Below are 23051 nucleotides of genomic sequence, written 5' to 3'. Positions count from 1 at the left end.
CTCTCCTACTAGAGGGCCGCAGGTTCGGGATTCAGTATTGGATCCTCCTAACCACGGATGCAAATCTCAGAGGTTGGGGAGCAGTCACCCAAGGGGAAAACTTCCAAAGAAGGTAGTCAAGTCTGGAATCCATCCTTCCAATAAACATTCTGGAACTAAGTGCTGTGTACAACAGTCTTCTACAAGCGGCACATCTTCTGAAAGATCAGGTCATTCAGGTTCAGTTGGACAATGTAACGACAGTGGCCTACATAAACCGACAAGGCGGAACGAAGAGCAGAGCTGCAATGTCAGAGGTAACAAGAATCATCCTATGGGCGGAAAAGCACGCAGTGGCGCTGTCAGCAATCTTCATTCCGGGAGTGGACAACTGGGAAGCGGATTTCCTCAGCAGACACGATCTCCATCCAGGAGAGTGGGGCCTCCACCCTGAGGTGTTCGCAGAGGTGACAAGTCTTTGGGGCATACCTCAAATAGACATGATGGCCTCCCGCCTCAACAAGAAGCTTCGGAGGTACTGTTCCAGGTCGAGGGACCCACAGGCAGTGGTGGTGGATGCCCTGGTAACTCCGTGGGTGTTCCAGTCAGTGTATGTGTTCCCTCCACTTCTACTCATCCCAAGGATTCTCAAAATAATCAAAAGAACAAGAGTTCAGGTGATCCCCATTGCTCCGGACTGGCCAAGAAGGGCTTGGTACGTGGATCTTCTGGAGTTACTCCTGGAAGATCCGAGGCCTCTTCCTCTTCGAGAGGACCTTCTGCAACAGGGGCCATTCGCTTATCAAGACTTACCACGGCTACGTTTGACGGCATGGAGGTTGAACACCAGATCTTAACAAGGTTATTCCTATCCTGATACAGGCTAGGAAAGGAATAACGTCTAAACACTACCATCGAATTTAAAAAAAGTTTGTCTCTTGGTGTGAATCCAAGAAGTTTCCTACGGTGGAGTTTCAACTAGGGCGGTTTCTCCTCTTTCTGCAAGCAGGTGTGGATGTGGGCCTGCGTTTGGGCTCCATAAAAGTCCAGATTTTGTCCATGTCCATTTTCTTCCAGAAACAATTGGCTGTCCTCCCTGAGGTTCAGACTTTCTTGAAAGGGGTTCTGCACATCCAGCCTCCCTTTGTGCCTCCTACGGCACCTTGGGATCTTAATGTGGTGCTGCAGTTCCTGCAGTCGGATCGGTTTGAACCTTTACAGGAGGTTGATGTCAAGTTTCTTACTTGGAAGGCGGTCACACTATTGGCATTGGCATCTGCTAGACATGTGTCGGAATTGGGGGCATTGTCCTGCAAGAGCCCCTACTTGATTTTCCATGAAGATAAAGCTGTGCTCAGGACGCGTCAGCAATTTGTTCCGAAGGTTGTGTCGGCTTTTCATATCAACCAACCTTTTGTGGTGCCAGTGGCTACTGTCTCCTCAATTACTTCAAAATCCTTGGATGTTGTAAGGGCTTTGAAGATTTATGTGAAGAGAACTTCTCGTCACAGAAAGTCGGACGCTCTGATTGTCCTTTATGATCCCAACAAGGTTGGGTGTCCTGCTTCAAGCAGACGATTTCTCGCTGGATCATGTTTACTATCCAGCATGCTTATTCTACGGCAGGCTTGCCGTGTCCAAAATCTGTTAAGGCCCACTCTACTCGTAAAGTGGGTTCTTCCTAAGCGGCTGCCCGGGGTGTCTCGGCTTTACAACTTTGCCAAGTGGCTACTTAGTCAGGATCAAACACGTATGCTGAAGTTCTACAAGTTCAATACTTTGGCCTCTGAGGACCTAAAGTATGGTCAATTGGTTCTGCAGGAACCTCCGCGCTCTCCCTCCCATACTGGGAGCTTTGATACATCCCCATGGTACTAATGTGGAACCCAGCATCCTCTAGTACGTAAGAGAAAATAGGATTTTAATTACCTACCGGTAAATCCTTTTCTCGTAGTCCGTAGAGGATGCTGGGCACCCGCCCAGCACTTCGTTTTCCTGCATTTGTTACTTAGATAAGTACTGTGTTGTTACTTGGTTAAGTACTGCATTGTTACTTGGTTAAGTACTGTTGTTCGGCCGTTGCATAATTGTTTCAAGCTGGTTATCTCGGTTTTCCGTTATGTGTGAGCTGGTGTGAATCTCCTCACTATCTGTTTATTTCCTTCTCTCGAAGTATGTCCTTCTCCTCGGGCACAGTTTCTAGACTGAGTCTGGTAGGAGGGGCATAGAGGGAGGAGCCAGCCCACACTATTAAACTCTTAAAGTGTCAATGGCTCCCAGGGGACCTGTCTATACCCCATGGTACTAATGTGGACCCCAGCATCCTCTACGGACTACAAGAAAAGGATTTACCGGTAGGTTATTAAAATCATATTTTCTCTGAACAACCACTGAACCTCTTCATCATACCATGCATGCTTGTATGATTAGAGTTGATGTCACATAATTGGCTAATTGGATATTTGGTTTAGTGAGCAGGTGAATAGATGTACCTAATAAAGTGGCCACTTAAGGTGCAAACACATGGTGCGATTCTGGCTAAATGCCGATTTTGACTTTGCGATTTCCCTTGAACTCTCCGGAGCCCAGAACCACCGATATTGACTATAAACATGGTGCAATTTTGGCTATGTACAATTTTGACTATATAAAACTTTGACTATACTAGAAACTAGATTGTACACAATATAGTTAAAATTGCCATGCATGCACAGTCTATTTTTTCTTGCGATACCGACCCCACGGGAGTGCGCATCGGTATCTCAAGCAGTATAAACACAGTGCGATACGTGCTAACTTTTCTTACGATTTTGACTGTATAGTCAGAATTGTAAGCACACATCGCACTGTGTGTATGCACCTTAAGTGTAGTTTTCAAACTCTGATTTGTGGTAGACTGATCACAAATAAATACATATACAGGGCGGTATGCAATTAAGTCTGTTTTTTTTCGCCTAGGCGAAAAAAAATTACTTTTTCGTTGTTTTTAGGGCAGGGACGTTTTTTCGCCTAGGCAAAAAATTCAGCAGGAGCTAAAAACATGTGGATCTGTGAATCTACTTGTTTTGTCACCTGTGCCGGCGAAAACTCGGGCCGTTTTCAACTATTTTAAGGCATTTTTCCCCACTGCCTTTTCAATAGGAAAAAAAAAAGTGAAAAGATATTGGCGAAAATGCCTTAAAACAGGCGAAAACGGGCTGTAATTGAGTAGGCAGGGGGGCGAAATCAACAGCTCTGAGATTACCAGAGCAAATTGCATACCCCCCATAGACTCCACAGATGCAATATTAGATTCTAAACATTGGCGGTTATTCAGTACGTATTGTAGATTCTTCTGCAGATTCTTCTGACCCGCACCAGTTTTCTCCATGCCGCCCCCACGAAGCTCCGTTGCTGCCCCGTGAACGCCTCTGCTTGTCAATCAGACAGAGGCGTTCGCTTTTACATCTCAGTTACTGTATGTTTTACCCAAAATGGTGCAGTGGTCATTTTCCTGGTGATTTTTCTACTGCACATACGCAAATGCTGGGAAAATGTCCATCATTTTCCAGGTGATTTGTGCACATCTGGATTTGCCAATGTGGGACCCCGGAGAGGTAATTTTTTTAAAAATGGGTGAGGGGTGTGCGGTATGGGCCCACCCATTACAGATAAGCCACTGGCACATGCGCACGAGTCTATACGCAAGAGAGAGAAACTGGGAACAGGCCAGCAGCTCCTGGAGCACAGGGCATGCCCCCAGTGTGACGAAAATAGGGAACGTAGCTCACAGGAAGGCATTTCCTCTGAGGCCATTCCCCCTGCAGCAAGGCCACACCCTCTTTTTGGGCGCGTGAAAAGGTCACAATCTACATTACCTAATGATTAGGAAATATAGGCTAACACTTTTTTATTCTTCCCATTCCTGAAAATGTAGAGGCAAAACTTCCTGTCACTACAGTATCAGGTATTATTTACACGCATTTATATGTAACTGTATCGCTCTGGTTACAATAAAATATATCTAGCACTTTCTACCAACGGACAGTCCTGCAATGCCCTTAAAAGATGGATGGATGAACAGATAGATAGAATCTGGGGTCCACTGGTGCTTATAAATATTAATGCATTAGATACTGTAGATAGAACTCGGGAAGTATTCAGACATAGTAGAGCTCTACTGCACAAATGTTGTCGTATTCAAGATAGGGTTAAGCAGAACAGAAATGATATTCCTATTGATCTCTAAGTTAGCAGCGATGTGGGACTACTGGCTAAGAAAAGCACATAGCACAGCAGCCCAGCTGTGTGGCAAGCTCAATCGTAACGTCTTGGCAGGAGAGTAAACTTCACATCTACCGCACTTATTGTCTGCTTACAGAAATAATACACGTTACCACAGCTGAAGATTCTTTTCTCTTTGTTAAGGCTGCATGTCTTTATATTATCCACTGCATGATGTCTCATTAGCATCCAGTGGTGTGGGTGTTGTTTGTTACAAGACCTAATGGATTGCATGCCCAGGGAATGTTTTGAAGTATGGATGCTTAAAAGGAGCAAAGCGATCAGTCTGGTGTAGTTAATAAAATCATAACAGTTGACATAAAAGACAAAAGCTTATCCAGTACTACTAATGTGAATATATTCTTCCTAAGACCGATCACTCATACTAAAATCCCCTCACATAGAAGAATTACTCTGCACCCGAGCGTCTCATTTCATTTACTATTGCTGATACCTGTGCTGAATTACCTCATTGCTACTGATGGATTTCTTGCCTCTTTGCAGTGCTAAGGGGAGGGAACGCTAAGCCCATATAAACATACATGTGTTATGTATGTAATATATGTACTGGCGTGTGTCTGGATGGGCAGTATCGCTGTATACCACAGAATCCGTGCAGTACCCAGGACTCGGCATTAGGCTTCCCTCTCCTAAGCCCTGCCCCAGTCTCCTGTGATTAGCAGCGGCGGCTCCGACTTACTTAAAGTAGAGGGGCTGCCGCCATCCCCAGCCCGGAGAGGAGACATGGAGCCCCGGGTCCTGGCACCTGCACAATGGATCTGGCAGTTGCTGGGACTGGCTCGGTGCATATGCCCCGGCTTCTATCATGGACTGCAGTGTGTAGGATTAATATGGTAGCTCAACAAGGCATATCATATTGAAAACAAGAAAAGCTACCATATTAAATGATGGGACCTTAGTATTACAGTATTACAGAATCCCAGCCCCTCAATACCTAATGTAAATACCCAACCAGTTGTGACGTCAGGCGTGACAAATCGTGCCGACGATTGGTAAGTGTGTATGCACTTACCGATCGTCAGATAGGTCTGCGGAGATCAGCCGTATGTCCTAGTGTGTATGTAGCTTAAGTTGTATGTTCCAGACTTTGTACTAGGTGAAGGGTTAATGTTTCAAGGTCTATACAAATAAATTGTTTACAGGCATACCGCTTTCAGACCACATATCACGAGTCACGCCCGGGAGCTGCACACGAGTGCTTCCTGGGTGTGACCCGCTGGGGCCCCTTTCTCTCTGGTGTCTCCAGCCCGGAATATTGCCGAGTTGGTGTCGTCAGCAGTTAAAGCGTGGATGCGGCGCATTGGAGAACGGGAAACGGGTCGCATCGACCCAGCAACCCATTCACACCGCACAACGACCCAGGTTGAAGCCATATTCAACCCTGGTTGCTATACAGCAACCCGGGATACGGCGCGCTTATGTGTAATAACTCAGGTTACAAGCTGGCGGTCTGAAAGGGGTATTAGTAGTTTCGAAGTCTTTGTAACGGATCCTGTTATGTATTTACAACATATTGGGTCTAATTCAGACCTGGTCACTGCACCGGCAATGTACGCAGTACGCAGGCTAAAGCCTGAGCTGTGTGCGCACGCACAGCAGCTGCACTGTGCGTACTCACACAGTGACATGCTACGGCATCTCACTTGTGCGATCACCTCTGCCTGATTGACAGACAGAGGCGGTCACGGGGCGTGTTGGCAGCGTTTTCGGGGCGCGGTACGGACAATCTATTCATATCCGAACCATTTGCAGGCCGGCCCACGGTCGCTGCGTAACGTCACATGACGGGTAGGCAGAGCGCTACTTGGCAGGTGTGAAAGCATCGCCGCTGTGCAATGCTTTTGCACATCTGCAAGGTGGGGCAGGACCCAGCATGAAGTGCCGACTTGCCCTGTGCTGGGCGCAGAGCCGGCCTTAGGCATAGGCAAACTAGGCAAATGCCTAGGGCATTTGGAATGCTTAGGGGCACCTGCAGCTTCTGCTGATTAAAATGATATGCGGCATGCCTATATTCTGTGTGTGTCTGCGGCTGTATCTGCATACGTTACAGTGTATTCCTGGAAATCATTGTAATGTAGCATTTCGTATGCAGATACCGCCGCAATCGCACACAGAATATAGACATGCCGCATATCATTTTAATCAGCAGAAGCTGCTTGTGCATCTTAGCCACAAAGTAATGCAAATAAGATGCATTTTCATAAACAAAAGGCGCCCGACGTTAGCAGAGCTGCCAGCTGACTCATGCCAGGCATCTCCTGCAGAACTAGCGGCGGTACTAGGGGCACCAGCCAAAATCTTGCCTAGGGCATCATATTAGTTAGGGCCAGCTCTGGCTGGGCGTCCCCCCCGCATGTTGCAGATTTTGATAGTAGATGTGAGTTTTTTCGCACATCAACGATCAGGTCTGAATTAGGCCCACTGTGCCATAAAACATGTTTTTTAAACAAAATTAAAGTGTATTAAATGGCATCATTACTTGTCTTATGTATTTCTTATAACGTTTTTAAATATTGGGTCATAAAAATATTTATGCCATATTATAGGATTAAGCAGTTGGTAAAAAGAATTGCAGCTCATACACCCTAATACTGAGTGGGTGCCAACCAGCAAATGTGAGAAGGCAAATGCTTCTACAGCCCTTGCACATCTGCATAATAACATGGTAACAAAACATGGGTAAATTCCATGGTAACAAAACTCTTGCCTTTGATTAGCTGATACAGTAACTCTGGCTGGACAACAGCAGGTAAAGGTGTTCCAATCAGCGTATATTTTCTCCAGTGGGGAATCTGTTTGACCATCTGAGAAAAGCTGAGGTTGTATAGTTCACACAATACTCGGTTTTTAACCGAACAACGCTAAATAATAAAACTCAATTACTCATCTGCAACCCACTTTTGGGAATATGTTGCTGATCTAAACTAGACGCGAAGCGATTTGAACTAAAAAGATCAAATTGCACGCGATAATCGCATCGTGTGTGGGCACCATTAGGCTTTCTGTATTGAAATATCACAAAACATATGCAGAATCATATTACAAAGTACAATAAACTTCATAAAAAGACATTGCTTAAATTTGTTGAGTAACCGTATCTTTTTTTTTTTCTTTAGTGCACAGATGCCAAAAAACACTGCTGGTACTTTGAAGGATTATATCCTACATATTACATGTAAGTATTAATTAATTTCTACATCTTTTGTTTAATTACTGTATTTACATTTATTTATGTAGCGCCAGCAAATTCAGCAGTGCTTTACAAGTCGTAACAAACCCAATAATAAAACAAGGCTGAGTATTACTAGAAAGACAAAGAGGAAAGAAAAATCTGCTCACAAACTTACATTCTGTGGTGGGGATGTATCAGCCTTGAAGAGTGATAAAGTGGAGAAGTTGCCCAAAGCAACCAATGAGCTTCTGTCATGTCATGTATCTAGCCACTCTTTGAAATGACAGAATCTGATTGGTTCCTTTGGACTACTTCTACACTTTATCTCTCTAAAGCATTTGATACATCTTCCCCTATAGAAGTTAGATACATTAGCTTAAGTGCCACATATTACAAACTGATCCAGATTACAATGGGAATGCTCATTCTGAGGCTGTGTTTGTGTGTTTGCTTGAGAATAGAAAAATAATACATCTAAGGTTAAGGGATCTATTTACTAAGCCTTGGACAGAGGTGAAGTGTACGGAGATAAAATACCAGCCAATCAGCTCCTAGCTGCCATTTTACAGGCTGTGTTTTAAAAATGACAGTTAGGAGCTGGTTGGTTGGGTCTTTAACTCTGGCTGCTTTATCTCCATCCAAGGCTTAGTAAATAGACCCCTAAATGAGCTACCGTATGTAAAGGGGTGTTAATTGGGTAGTATGGCCTAGGAAGGCTATCAGGTTGGTTAGGTCATTTGATAAGCTGTCTGAAGAGGTGATTTCAGTAGAGATGAGCGCCGGAAATTTTTCGGGTTTTGTGTTTTGGTTTTGGGTTCGGTTCCGCGGCCGTGTTTTGGGTTCGACCGCGTTTTGGCAAAACCTCACCGAATTTTTTTTGTCGGATTCGGGTGTGTTTTGGATTCGGGTGTTTTTTTCAAAAAACCCTAAAAAACAGCTTAAATCATAGAATTTGGGGGTCATTTTGATCCCAAAGTATTATTAACCTCAAAAACCATAATTTCCACTCATTTTCAGTCTATTCTGAATACCTCACACCTCACAATATTATTTTTAGTCCTAAAATTTGCACCGAGGTCGCTGTGTGAGTAAGATAAGCGACCCTAGTGGCCGACACAAACACCGGGCCCATCTAGGAGTGGCACTGCAGTGTCACGCAGGATGTCCCTTCCAAAAAACCCTCCACAAACAGCACATGACGCAAAGAAAAAAAGAGGCGCAATGAGGTAGCTGACTGTGTGAGTAAGATAAGCGACCCTAGTGGCCGACACAAACACCGGGCCCATCTAGGAGTGGCACTGCAGTGTCACGCAGGATGTCCCTTCCAAAAAACCCTCCACAAACAGCACATGACGCAAAGAAAAAAAGAGGCGCAATGAGGTAGCTGACTGTGTGAGTAAGATAAGCGACCCTAGTGGCCGACACAAACACCGGGCCCATCTAGGAGTGGCACTGCAGTGTCACGCAGGATGTCCCTTCCAAAAAACCCTCCCCAAACAGCACATGACGCAAAGAAAAAAAGAGGCGCAATGAGGTAGCTGACTGTGTGAGTAAGATAAGCGACCCTAGTGGCCGACACAAACACCGGGCCCATCTAGGAGTGGCACTGCAGTGTCACGCAGGATGTCCCTTCCAAAAAACCCTCCCCAAACAGCACATGACGCAAAGAAAAATAAAAGAAAAAAGAGGTGCAAGATGGAATTGTCCTTGGGCCCTCCCACCCACCCTTATGTTGTATAAACAAAACAGGACATGCACACTTTAACCAACCCATCATTTCAGTGACAGGGTCTGCCACACGACTGTGACTGATATGACGGGTTGGTTTGGACCCCCCCCCAAAAAAGAAGCAATTAATCTCTCCTTGCACAAACTGGCTCTACAGAGGCAAGATGTCCACCTCATCATCATCCTCCGATATATCACCGTGTACATCCCCCTCCTCACAGATTATCAATTCGTCCCCACTGGAATCCACCATCTCAGCTCCCTGTGTACTTTGTGGAGGCAATTGCTGCTGGTCAATGTCTCCGCGGAGGAATTGATTATAATTCATTTTAATGAACATCATCTTCTCCACATTTTCTGGATGTAACCTCGTACGCCGTATGCTGACAAGGTGAGCGGCGGCACTAAACACTCTTTCGGAGTACACACTTGTGGGAGGGCAACTTAGGTAGAATAAAGCCAGTTTGTGCAAGGGCCTCCAAATTGCCTCTTTTTCCTGCCAGTATAAGTACGGACTGTGTGACGTGCCTACTTGGATGCGGTCACTCATATAATCCTCCACCATTCTTTCAATGTTGAGAGAATCATATGCAGTGACAGTAGACGACATGTCCGTAATCGTTGTCAGGTCCTTCAGTCCGGACCAGATGTCAGCATCAGCAGTCGCTCCAGACTGCCCTGCATCACCGCCAGCGGGTGGGCTCGGAATTCTGAGCCTTTTCCTCGCACCCCCAGTTGCGGGAGAATGTGAAGGAGGAGATGTTGACAGGTCGCGTTCCGCTTGACTTGACAATTTTCTCACCAGCAGGTCTTTCAACCCCAGCAGACTTGTGTCTGCCGGAAAGAGAGATCCAAGGTAGGTTTTAAATCTAGGATCGAGCACGGTGGCCAAAATGTAGTGCTCTGATTTCAACAGATTGACCACCCGTGAATCCTTGTTAAGCGAATTAAGGGCTCCATCCACAAGTCCCACATGCCTAGCGGAATCGCTCCGTGTTAGCTCCTCCTTCAATGTCTCCAGCTTCTTCTGCAAAAGCCTGATGAGGGGAATGACCTGACTCAGGCTGGCAGTGTCTGAACTGACTTCACGTGTGGCAAGTTCAAAGGGCATCAGAACCTTGCACAACGTTGAAATCATTCTCCACTGCACTTGAGACAGGTGCATTCCACCTCCTATATCGTGCTCAATTGTATAGGCTTGAATGGCCTTTTGCTGCTCCTCCAACCTCTGAAGCATATAGAGGGTTGAATTCCACCTCGTTACCACTTCTTGCTTCAGATGATGGCAGGGCAGGTTCAGTAGTTTTTGGTGGTGCTCCAGTCTTCTGTACGTGGTGCCTGTACGCCGAAAGTGTCCCGCAATTCTTCTGGCCACCGACAGCATCTCTTGCACGCCCCTGTCGTTTTTTAAAAAATTCTGCACCACCAAATTCAAGGTATGTGCAAAACATGGGACGTGCTGGAATTTGCCATAATGCACACACAATATTGCTGGCGTTGTCCGATGCCACAAATCCACAGGAGAGTCCAATTGGGGTAAGCCATTCCGCGATGATCTTCCTCAGTTGCCGTAAGAGGTTTTCAGCTGTGTGCGTATTCTGGAAAGCGGTGATACAAAGCGTAGCCTGCCTAGGAAAGAGTTGGCGTTTGCGAGATGCTGCTACTGGTGCCGCCGCTGCTGTTCTTGCGGCGGGAGTCCATACATCTACCCAGTGGGCTGTCACAGTCATATAGTCCTGACCCTGCCCTGCTCCACTTGTCCACATGTCCGTGGTTAAGTGGACATTGGGTACAACTGCATTTTTTAGGACACTGGTGAGTCTTTTTCTGACGTCCGTGTACATTCTCGGTATCGCCTGCCTAGAGAAGTGGAACCTAGATGGTATTTGGTAACGGGGGCACACTGCCTCAATAAATTGTCTAGTTCCCTGTGAACTAACGGCGGATACCGGACGCACGTCTAACACCAACATAGTTGTCAAGGCCTCAGTTATCCGCTTTGCAGCAGGATGACTGCTGTGATATTTCATCTTCCTCGCAAAGGACTGTTGGACAGTCAATTGCTTACTGGAAGTAGTACAAGTGGGCTTACGACTTCCCCTCTGGGATGACCATCGACTCCCAGCAGCAACAACAGCAGCGCCAGCAGCAGTAGGCGTTACACGCAAGGATGCATCGGAGGAATCCCAGGCAGGAGAGGACTCGTCAGAATTGCCAGTGACATGGCCTGCAGGACTATTGGCATTCCTGGGGAAGGAGGAAATTGACACTGAGGGAGTTGGTGGGGTGGTTTGCGTGAGCTTGGTTACAAGAGGAAGGGATTTACTGGTCAGTGGACTGCTTCCGCTGTCGGCCAAAGTTTTTGAACTTGTCACTGACTTATTATGAATGCGCTGCAGGTGACGTATAAGGGAGGATGTTCCGAGGTGGTTAACGTCCTTACCCCTACTTATTACAGCTTGACAAAGGGAACACACGGCTTGACAAATGTTGTCCGCATTTCTGTTGAAATACTTCCACACCGAAGAGCTGATTTTTTTGGTATTTTCACCAGGCATGTCAACGGCCATATTCCTCCCACGGACAACAGGTGTCTCCCCGGGTGCCTGACTTAAACAAACCACCTCACCATCAGAATCCTCCTTGTCAATTTCCTCCCCAGCGCCAGCAACACCCATATCCTCCTCATCCTGGTGTACTTCAACACTGACATCTTCAATCTGACTATCAGGAACTGGACTGCGGGTGCTCCTTCCAGCACTTGCAGGGGGCGTGCAAATGGTGGAAGGCGCATGCTCTTCACGTCCAGTGTTGGGAAGGTCAGGCATCGCAACCGACACAATTGGACTCTCCTTGTGGATTTGGGATTTCGAAGAACGCACAGTTCTTTGCGGTGCTTTTGCCAGCTTGAGTCTTTTCAGTTTTCTAGCGAGAGGCTGAGTGCTTCCATCCTCATGTGAAGCTGAACCACTAGCCATGAACATAGGCCAGGGCCTCAGCCGTTCCTTGCCACTCCGTGTGGTAAATGGCATATTGGCAAGTTTACGCTTCTCCTCCGACAATTTTATTTTAGGAGTCCTTTTTTTACTGATATTTGGTGTTTTGGATTTGACATGCTCTGTACTATGACATTGGGCATCGGCCTTGGCAGACGACGTTGCTGGCATTTCATCGTCTCGGCCATGACTAGTGGCAGCAGCTTCAGCACGAGGTGGAAGTGGATCTTGATCTTTCCCTAATTTTGGAACCTCAACATTTTTGTTCTCCATATTTTAATAGGCACAACTAAAAGGCACCTCAGGTAAACAATGGAGATGGATGGATACTAGTATACAATTATGGATGGACTGCCGAGTGCCGACACAGAGGTAGCTACAGCCGTGGACTACCGTACTGTACTGTGTCTGCTGCTAATATAGACTGGTTGATAATGAGATGTAGTATGTATAAAGAAGAAAGAAAAAAAAACCACGGGTAGGTGGTATACAATTATGGATGGACTGCCGAGTGCCGACACAGAGGTAGCTACAGCCGTGGACTACCGTACTGTACTGTGTCTGCTGCTAATATAGACTGGTTGATAATGAGATGTAGTATGTATAAAGAAGAAAGAAGAAAAAAACCACGGGTAGGTGGTATACAATTATGGACGGACTGCCGAGTGCCGACACAGAGGTAGCTACAGCCGTGGACTACCGTACTGTACTGTGTCTGCTGCTAATATAGACTGGTTGATAATGAGATGTAGTATGTATAAAGAAGAAAGAAAAAAAAACCACGGGTAGGTGGTATACAATTATGGATGGACTGCCGAGTGCCGACACAGAGGTAGCTACAGCCGTGGACTACCGTACTGTACTGTGTCTGCTGCTAATATAGACTGGATGATAATGAGATGTAGTATGTATAAAGAAGAAAAAAAAAACCACGGGTAGGTGGTATACAATTATGGATGGACTGCCGAGTGCCGACACAGAGGTAGCTACAGCCGTGAACTACCGTACTGTGTCTGCTGCGACTGGATGATAAATAATGATATAAAAAATATATATATATCACTACTGCAGCCGGACAGGTATATATTATATAATGACGGACCTGCTGGACACTGTCTGTCAGCAGAATGAGTTTTTTATAGAATAAAAAAACACCACACAAGTCACACGACGAGTGTTTAACTTTTTCAGGCAATCACAATATAGTATACTATACTGGTGGTCAGTGTGGTCAGGTCACTGGTCAGTCACACTGGCAGTGGCACTCCTGCCTGCAGCAAAAGTGTGCACTGTTTAATTTTAATAATATGTATGTACTCCTGGCTCCTGCTATAACCTATAACTGCTCCCCAGTCTCCCCCACAATTAAGCTGTGTGAGCACAGTCAGATATTATACATAGATGATGCAGCACACTGGGCTGAGCACAGATATGGTATGTGACTGAGTCACTGTGTATCGTTTTTTTCAGGCAGAGAACGGATTATATTAAATAAAACTGCACTGGTGGTCACTGGTCAGTGGTCAGTCACTAGTAAACTCTGCACTCTCTAGTACTCCTAAACTCCAGTAAATCAAGTGTCTCTGTCTCAATCTCACTCTCTCTCTTCTAATCTAAATGGAGAGGACGCCAGCCACGTCCTCTCCCTATCAATCTCAATGCACGTGTGAAAATGGCGGCGACGCGCGGCTCCTTATATAGAATCCGAGTCTCGCGATAGAATCCGAGCCTCGCGAGAATCCGACAGCGTCATGATGACGTTCGGGCGCGCTCGGGTTAACCGAGCAAGGCGGGAAGATCCGAGTCGCTCGGATCCGTGTAAAAAAAGCTGAAGTTCGGGCGGGTTCGGATTCCGAGGAACCGAACCCGCTCATCTCTAGATTTCAGGGAAGGCTTGCAGTGAATGCATGGGTGCTCTGTAACTGGGCATGGCAGCTGGTAATGAGTGTGGTTAAGAATGCAGATCTTGCTTGGAGAGGATGGGTCAGATTGGGGGATATTTTGAGTGAAGAGATGTATAATAGGTGCAGTTTCCATTATGTTGTATAATAGTAAAAGTATGTTATATTGGATTCGGTAAAACATGGGTAACCAATACCCCTTTTCCACTAGCTAAATTTACCCGTGTTTTTTACACGGGGGCACGCATCAACATGTGTTTTTACTAAGTGAAAACGGCTCAACACGGGTTAAGTGATCCTGGAATCCTACCCGGGTAGCTACGGTAATGACCCGGGTAATTGTGCAGTGGAAACGGTAATTACCTGTGTTTTCAGACCCGAGTAACGAGTGACATCAATAGCTTTTACAGAGCTTACCCGGGTTAAGTGGAAACAGATCCGACCCAGGAATAACCAGTGTCGAAGTGCAGTGGAAACGGCGGGGCCAACATGGGTTGTAGCCGGGTTAAACATCCTGGATCGAACCTGGTACTCAGGTGGAAAAGGGATACACTATAGGGACTGTCAGGTGGAAAAGGGATACACTATAGGGACTGTCAGTGCAAAGCAGCAGTAGAAGAATTCATTATCAGGAAAATTAGTTTGGCTGCATTTAAAATAGATTGTAAGGGTTGTGGTCTAGTTTGGGGATTAGGTTAGGGAGATACTGAGTGCATGTTCTTGTGTGACATGTGAGTATTCTGGAAATATTTCTCAGAGGTATGTAACAGGATTTGGACAGATTGAATGTGGTAAAAACAAGGACAGTTTTGAGTTAAGGATAACACCTAGGCAGTAAGATTAAGGGTTTATCGTAGTGTTAGCAACAGAAATAGAAGTGTCTAGCTCAGGCATGTCCAAACTGCGGCCCTCCAGCTGTTGTGAAACTACATATCCCAGCATGCCCTGACAGTTTTGCTGTCAGAGAATGCTAAAGCTGTGTCAGGGCATGCTGGGATGTGTAGTTTCTCAACAGCTGGAGGGCCGCAGTTTGGACATGCCTGGCTGGTAGCTTCTATTGGCTGGTGGGAATACTATTGGATCAAACTTTCAGAGATTGAGTTTGAGGTGGTGAGGCATCCACAATGAAATGACAGAAGGGCTTTCAGTAACATGGATCCACACAGATGGTGAGAGATCCAGAGAGGATAAAGTTGGGTATCATCTGCATAGAGATCATAGTGTACTCATTCTGCGGCTACACCATGGTACAGTATAAGTCTGTTTTTTTTTTTAATTTATTTTAAATACATTAAATAATGTTCAAGAGACCCTTGGACAGGGATAGGGTTAATCTTTCTTGCATAGATTAATATGTAGTACATACAGTAGACTGGGGCCTCGGTTTTCTGAACTGCACTGTTAGACAATACACAGTGCTTACTGGACATGTGTGGCCTTATCAGCTCGCACATGCCTAGTACAGTGTACGCAGTAGCCAAACCACTTCACATCAGAGCAGGGCCGGCAACAGAAATCTTGTGGCCCTATACTCTGATATCTCTGGGGCCCCCCTCAACACACACACACATATTTGTATATGATAGATAGCTACATATTAGATCTACTGCAGCGATCAGTTTTTCATGATGACTGTGATCGTTCAAATGATTCATTTAGATATTTTACTACAATGGCAGAGAGGGAGAGACCAGAAGCATAGAGAGAGAGACACAGACCAGGAGCAGAAAGAGAGGGAAAAAGCAGAGGCATAGAGAGAGAGAGACCAGGTGCAAAGAGAAAGAGGAGAGAAAGAGACCGGGGCAGAATGAGGGAGACACCAGAAGCGGGGAGAGAGAAAGACCAGAAAGAGAGAGAGAGAGAGATACAGACCAGGTCAGAATCAGCTTTATTGGCCAGGTATACTTGCGTATACTAGGAATTTGTTTTCGGTTTACAGTGCAGCAGCCAGGAGGGAACACATAGACAAGAGGGGGGATGGGGGGGATATATGCGGTATACAGATTAAGAAAAAGTACACAGTGTTCGTTACAATCAGAAGATCGGAGTAGACCAACTGGACAGTCAACCCGGCGGTTTGTCAGGAGTTCAGAAGGTGGATTGCTTGAGGAAAGAAGCTTTGAGGCTTCTATTGGTTCTGGTGGGAATGGCCCTGTATCTTTTTCCTGATGGCAGCAGGTTGAGCTCGCCATAGCCCAGGTGGGGTGGATCATTGGCTATCCTGGTCTCCCGTTTTTTGGCTCCGGTCTGGTACAGTTCGTGGACAGGCGGGAGGTCAACTCCAATGATCTTCTCAGCAGACCTTACCACTCTTTGGAGCCTGCGTTTGTCTCTCTCACTGGCGGAGCTATACCAGATGATAATCGAGGAGCACAGAACAGATTCTGCAATTGAGGAGCAGGAGATTCTGTGGGATGTTAAACTTCTTAAGTTGCCTTAGGAAGAACAGCCTCTGCTGTGCCTTTCCGATGGTGGCATCTGCATTTGGTCACCACTTGAGGTCTCTAGAGATCGTGGTCCCCAGGAATTTGAAGGAGTCCACTAGCGACACCACACTATCGGCTATGATTAGTGGGGGTGCTTCAGCTAGGTTCTTCCTAAAGTCTACTACCATCTCGACAGTTTTAAGTGGGTTGAGCTCCAGGTTGTTACAGCTACACCACCGGGCCAACCGATTCACTTCCCGTCTGTAGACCGATTCGTCCTCTTCTTTTATGAGGCCGATTACGGTGGTGTCGTCTGCGAATTTAATGATTTTAACCGACTGGAACTCAGAGGAACAGTCATTAGTGTCCATGGGCACAAAAAGAGAGAAAAACCAGAGGCTTAGAGAGAGAGAGAGAGAGAGAAAGAGAGGGAAAGAACAGCTGAGGCAGAGAGAGAGGGGAGGGAGACCAGGAGCTAGGGGGGGTGGGGGGACCAGGGGCACAGAGAGACACGGATATGGGACAGAGATAGACAACAGATCAGCGACACCAAGTAGAGATAGAGACACAGAGGCAGACCAAAGAGAGAGAGACGCACACAGAGACTAGGGGCTGAGAAAGAGAGAGAGAGAGGAAGGGAGAGAGAGAGACACCACTGATTTTTCACTAGTGAGGCTGCCACCTCACACAGCTCCAGGGAAAATGTTCTTTATTTCTCTAAGCACCCAGATCCCTTTTAATACTAGCTGGGACTCCTACCTCTCGCTGCTTGTGTTAGGGATGAAGGTGCTTCTCTTGCTGAGGCAATGCTTTTCAGTTTTCCCCACTCTAATGACTTTCAGAGAGCACAGTCTCCAATTGGTCCAATCTTCTGTACTGCTATTAAACAGTTATGCAGTCGCTGGGTCCTAGCCCTGCAGTGTTTAGAGGCTGGCTGCCGGACTCCCACTGCCAGCACATCGCAGCTGTACTATGTGACGGGAGAAGAGGGCGATCTGCAGCTATCAGCGCCCCCTCTGCACCGGTGTCCAGGCCAGAAACCCTGTTCACTCTTTTTTTAGCCCTGCCCTCTGTTACTCTCTCTGCTCCTCGGCAGCAGAAAGAGGGTAGGACAGGCGCAGCGTACATATGACGTAGCAACGTCGGAAACGGAGGCGTGGCCAGTGGACTGGACCAAGTAACGATGGCGGGGAGCAGGGGGGAGGGGGGTTTGGACTGGCTGCGGCCTGTTCATTTTTCTTTTATCACTTAACTTTCGGGTGGGCGGAGTGGGCAGTGCAGTTTAAAAACTATTAAAAGGCATTGATTTTTGTGCCTGTGATCGTCAGGGCCCCTCTGCACCTCGGTATGGGTGTCCCCTTTGATTCCCCCTGTCGCCGGGCCTGCATCAGAATTACGCTAATTGAGTGTAGAGGTAGGTTTATAGGATAGTAGCTTTCCAAAGGGCGTCAGTTTGGTAAATATGTTCTGTATCTCTGAAACAAGTGGCAATACAGAGTAAGTTTTAGCTCAGAGATGTACAGATAAATAAATATAGCCCTTAGTGATATATATTTGAAGTAACACAATTTCAAATTCATAAATATCATCTCTTATAGAGAGACTCTTGCCAAGACAACAGTGTATTTGGGGGGTAATTCCAAGTTGATCGCAGTAGGAATTTTGTTAGCAGTTGGGCAAAACCTTGGGGGTCATTCCGAGTTGTTCGCTCGTTGCCGATTTTCGCTATACTGCGATTAGTCGCTTACTGCGCATGCGCAAGGTTCGCAGACCGCATGCGCTTAGTTATTTTACTCAAAAGTTAGGTATATTACTCATGGCATAACAAAGCTTTTTCATCGCTGTGCTGATCGTAGTGTGATTGACAGGAAGTGGGTGTTTCTGGGCGGAAACTGGCCGTTTTATGGGAGTGTGCGGAAAAACGCAGGCGTTCGAGTTGCAAAACACAGGAGTGGCTGGAGAAACGGGGGAGTGATTGGGCAAACGCTGGGTGTATTTGTGACGTCAAACCAGGAACGAAAAGGACTGAGCTGGTCACAATGGCTGAGTAAGTCTGGAGCTACTCAGAAACTGCTAAGAAATTTCTATTCGCAATTCTGCTAATCTTTCGTTCGCACTTCTGTTAAGCTAAGATACACTCCCAGAGGGCGGCGGCCTAGCGTGTGCAATGCTGTTAAAAGCAGCTAGCGAGCGAACAACTCGGAATCACCCCCCATGTGCACTGCAGGGGAGGCAGATTTAACATGTGCAGACAGAGTTAGATTTGGGTGGGGTGTGTTCAATCTGCAATCTAATTTGCAGTGTAAAAATAAAGCAGCCAGTATTTACACTGCACAGAAACAAAATAACCCACCCAAATCTAACTCTTTCTGCACATGTTATATCTGCCTCCCCTGCAGTGCACATGGTTTCGCTCAACTGCTAACAAAGTTCCTGCTGCGATCAACTCAGAATTATCCCCTTGATGCTGTCCTGACAAACATTTTTCAGAATAGCAGCCTCAGCTCATCGGTAACAGATTACAAAATATCTGTCCTACCTGCTGTTAAGGGGCCTAATTCTGAGTTGATCGCAGAAGCAAATACTGTATGTTAGCAGTTGGGCAAAACCATGTGCACTGCACTGGGGACAGATATAACATGTGCAGAGACAGTTAGATTTGGTTGGGGTGTGTTCAAACTGAAATCTAAATTGCAGTGTAAAAATAATGCAGCCAGTATTTACTAGAGATGAGCACCGGAAATTTTTCGGGTTTTGTGTTTTGGTTTTGGGTTCGGTTCCGCGGCCGTGTTTTGGGTTCGAACGCGTTTTGGCAAAACCTCACCGAATTTTTTTTGTCGGATTCGGGTGTGTTTTGGATTCGGGTGTTTTTTTCAAAAAACCCTAAAAAACAGCTTAAATCATAGAATTTGGGGGTCATTTTGATCCCAAAGTATTATTAACCTCAATAACCATAATTTCCACTCATTTTCAGTCTATTCTGAACACCTCACAATATTATTTTTAGTCCTAAAATTTGCACCAAGGTCGCTGGATGGCTAAGCTAAGCGACCCAAGTGGCCGACACAAACACCTGGCCCATCTAGGAGTGTCACTGCAGTGTCACGCAGGATGGCCCTTCCAAAAAACACTCCCCAAACAGCACATGACGCAAAGAAAAAAAGAGGCGCAATGAGGTAGCTGTGTGAGTAAGCTAAGCGACCCTAGTGGCCGACACAAACACCTGGCCCATCTAGGAGTGTCACTGCAGTGTCACGCAGGATGGCCCTTCCAAACAACACTCCCCAAACAGCACATGACGCAAAGAAAAAAAGAGGCGCAATGAGGTAGCTGTGTGAGTAAGCTAAGCGACCCTAGTGGCCGACACAAACACCTGGCCCATCTAGGAGTGGCACTGCAGTGTCACGCAGGATGGCCCTTCCAAAAAACACTCCCCAAACAGCACATGACGCAAAGAAAAAAAGAGGCGCAATGAGGTAGCTGTGTGAGTAAGCTAAGCGACCCTAGTGGCCGACACAAACACCTGGCCCATCTAGGAGTGGCACTGCAGTGTCACGCAGGATGGCCCTTCCAAAAAACACTCCCCAAACAGCACATGACGCAAAGAAAAAAAGAGGCGCAATGAGGTAGCTGTGTGAGTAAGCTAAGCGACCCTAGTGGCCGACACAAACACCTGGCCCATCTAGGAGTGGCACTGCAGTGTCACGCAGGATGGCCCTTCCAAAAAACACCCCCCAAACAGCACATGACGCAAAGAAAAATGAAAGAAAAAAGAGGTGCAAGATGGAATTGTCCTTGGGCCCTCCCACCCACCCTTATGTTGTATAAACAGGACATGCACACTTTAACCAACCCATCATTTCAGTGACAGGGTCTGCCACACGACTGTGACTGAAATGACGGGTTGGTTTGGACCCCCACCAAAAAAGAAGCAATTAATCTCTCCTTGCACAAACTGGCTCTACAGAGGCAAGATGTCCACCTCATCATCATCCTCCGATATATCACCGTGTACATCCCCCTCCTCACAGATTATCAATTCGTCCCCACTGGAATCCACCATCTCAGCTCCCTGTGTACTTTGTGGAGGCAATTGCTGCTGGTCAATGTCTCCACGGAGGAATTGATTATAATTCATTTTAATGAACATCATCTTCTCCACATTTTCTGGATGTAACCTCGTATGCCGATTGCTGACAAGGTGAGCGGCGGCACTAAACACTCTTTCGGAGTACACACTTGTGGGAGGGCAACTTAGGTAGAATAAAGCCAGTTTGTGCAAGGGCCTCCAAATTGCCTCTTTTTCCTGCCAGTATAAGTACGGACTGTCTGACGTGCCTACTTGGATGCGGTCACTCATATAATCCTCCACCATTCTTTCAATGGGGAGAGAATCATATGCAGTGACAGTAGACGACATGTCCGTAATCGTTGTCAGGTCCTTCAGTCCGGACCAGATGTCAGCATCAGCAGTCGCTCCAGACTGCCCTGCATCACCGCCAGCGGGTGGGCTCGGAATTCTGAGCCTTTTCCTCGCACCCACAGTTGCGGGAGAATGTGAAGGAGGAGATGTTGACAGGTCGCGTTCCGCTTGACTTAAAATTTTGTCACCAGCAGTTCTTTGAACCCCAGCAGACTTGTGTCTGCCGGAAAGAGAGATCCAAGGTAGGTTTTAAATCTAGGATCGAGCATGGTGGCCAAAATGTAGTGCTCTGATTTCAACAGATTGACCACCCGTGAATCCTTGTTAAGCGAATTAAGGGCTCCATCCACAAGTCCCACATGCCTAGCGGAATCGCTCTGTGTTAGCTCCTCCTTCAATGTCTCCAGCTTCTTCTGCAAAAGCCTGATGAGGGGAATGACCTGACTCAGGCTGGCAGTGTCTGAACTGACTTCACGTGTGGCAAGTTCAAAAGGTTGCAGAACCTTGCACAACGTTGAAATCATTCTCCACTGCGCTTGAGACAGGTGCATTCCACCTCCTATATCGTGCTCAGTTGTATAGGCTTGAATGGCCTTTTGCTGCTCCTCCAACCTCTGAAGCATATAGAGGGTTGAATTCCACCTCGTTACCACTTCTTGCTTCAGATGATGGCAGGGCAGGTTCAGGCGTTTTTGGTGGTGCTCCAGTCTTCTGTACGTGGTGCCTGTACGTCGAAAGTGTCCCGCAATTCTTCTGGCCACCGACAGCATCTCTTGCACGCCCCTCTCGTTTTTTAAATAATTATGCACCACCAAATTCAAGGTATGTGCAAAACATGGGACGTGCTGGAATTTGCCCATATTTAATGCACACACAATATTGCTGGCATTGTCCGATGCCACAAATCCACAGGAGAGTCCAATTGGGGTAAGCCATTCTGCGATGATCTTCCTCAGTTGCCGTAAGAGGTTTTTAGCTGTGTGCGTATTCTGGAAAGCGGTGATACAAAGCGTAGCCTGCCTAGGAAAGAGTTGGCGTTTGCGAGATGCTGCTACTGGTGCCGCCGCTGCTGTTCTTGCTGCGGGAGTCCATACATCTACCCAGTGGGCTGTCACAGTCATATAGTCCTGAGCCTGCCCTGCTCCACTTGTCCACATGTCCGTGGTTAAGTGGACATTGGGTACAACTGCATTTTTTAGGACACTGGTGAGTCTTTTTCTGAGGTCTGTGTACATTTTCGGTATCGCCTGCCTAGAGAAATGGAACCTAGATGGTATTTGGTACCGGGGACACAGTACCTCCAACAAGTCTCTAGTTGCCTCTGCAGTAATGATGGATACCGGAACCACGTTTCTCACCGCCCAGGATGCCAAGGCCTCAGTTATCCGCTTTGCAGCAGGATGACTGCTGTGATATTTCATCTTCCTCGCAAAGGACTGTTGGACAGTCAATTGCTTGGTGGAAGTAGTAAAAGTGGTCTTACGAGTACGACTTCCCCTCTGGGATGACCATCGACTCCCAGCAGCAACAACAGCAGCGCCAGCAGCAGTAGGCGTTACACGCAAGGATGCATCGGAGGAATCCCAGGCAGGAGAGGACTCGTCAGAATTGCCAGTGACATGGCCTGCAGGACTATTGGCATTCCTGGGGAAGGAGGAAATTGACACTGAGGGAGTTGGTGGGGTGGTTTGCGTGAGCTTGGTTACAAGAGGAAGGGATTTACTGGTCAGTGGACTGCTTCCGCTGTCGCCCAAAGTTTTTGAACTTGTCACTGACTTATGATGAATGCGCTGCAGGTGACGTATAAGGGAGGATGTTCCGAGGTGGTTAACGTCCTTACCCCTACTTATTACAGCTTGACAAAGGCAACACACGGCTTGACAAATGTTGTCCGCATTTCTGTTGAAATACTTCCACACCGAAGAGCTGATTTTTTTGGTATTTTCACCAGGCATGTCAATGGCCCTATTCCTCCCACGGACAACAGGTGTCTCCCCGGGTGCCTGACTTAAACAAACCACCTCACCATCAGAATCCTCCTGGTCAATTTCCTCCCCAGCGCCAGCAACACCCATATCCTCCTCATCCTGGTGTACTTCAACACTGACATCTTCAATCTGACTATCAGGAACTGGACTGCGG

At 46.8% G+C, this 23051-nt stretch overlaps 1 protein-coding gene across 1 annotated transcript in view; it reads left to right on the top strand.

Moving 5' to 3' along the window:
- Positions 1-23051, top strand: part of VOPP1 (VOPP1 WW domain binding protein) — a 227374-nt gene that overhangs the window by 144595 nt on the left and 59728 nt on the right. Inside the window, exon 2 of the mRNA XM_063922452.1 lies at positions 7380-7438. Coding sequence (XP_063778522.1) covers positions 7380-7438 — 59 coding nt within the window. The remainder of the gene's footprint in view (positions 1-7379; positions 7439-23051) is intronic.

Source organism: Pseudophryne corroboree, chromosome 5, assembly GCF_028390025.1.
Source record: "Pseudophryne corroboree isolate aPseCor3 chromosome 5, aPseCor3.hap2, whole genome shotgun sequence".
Classification (NCBI taxonomy): Eukaryota; Metazoa; Chordata; class Amphibia; order Anura; family Myobatrachidae; genus Pseudophryne; species Pseudophryne corroboree.
The sequence above is the reverse complement of the archived record's forward strand: the minus strand, read 5'-3'. Positions and strand labels throughout refer to the sequence as shown.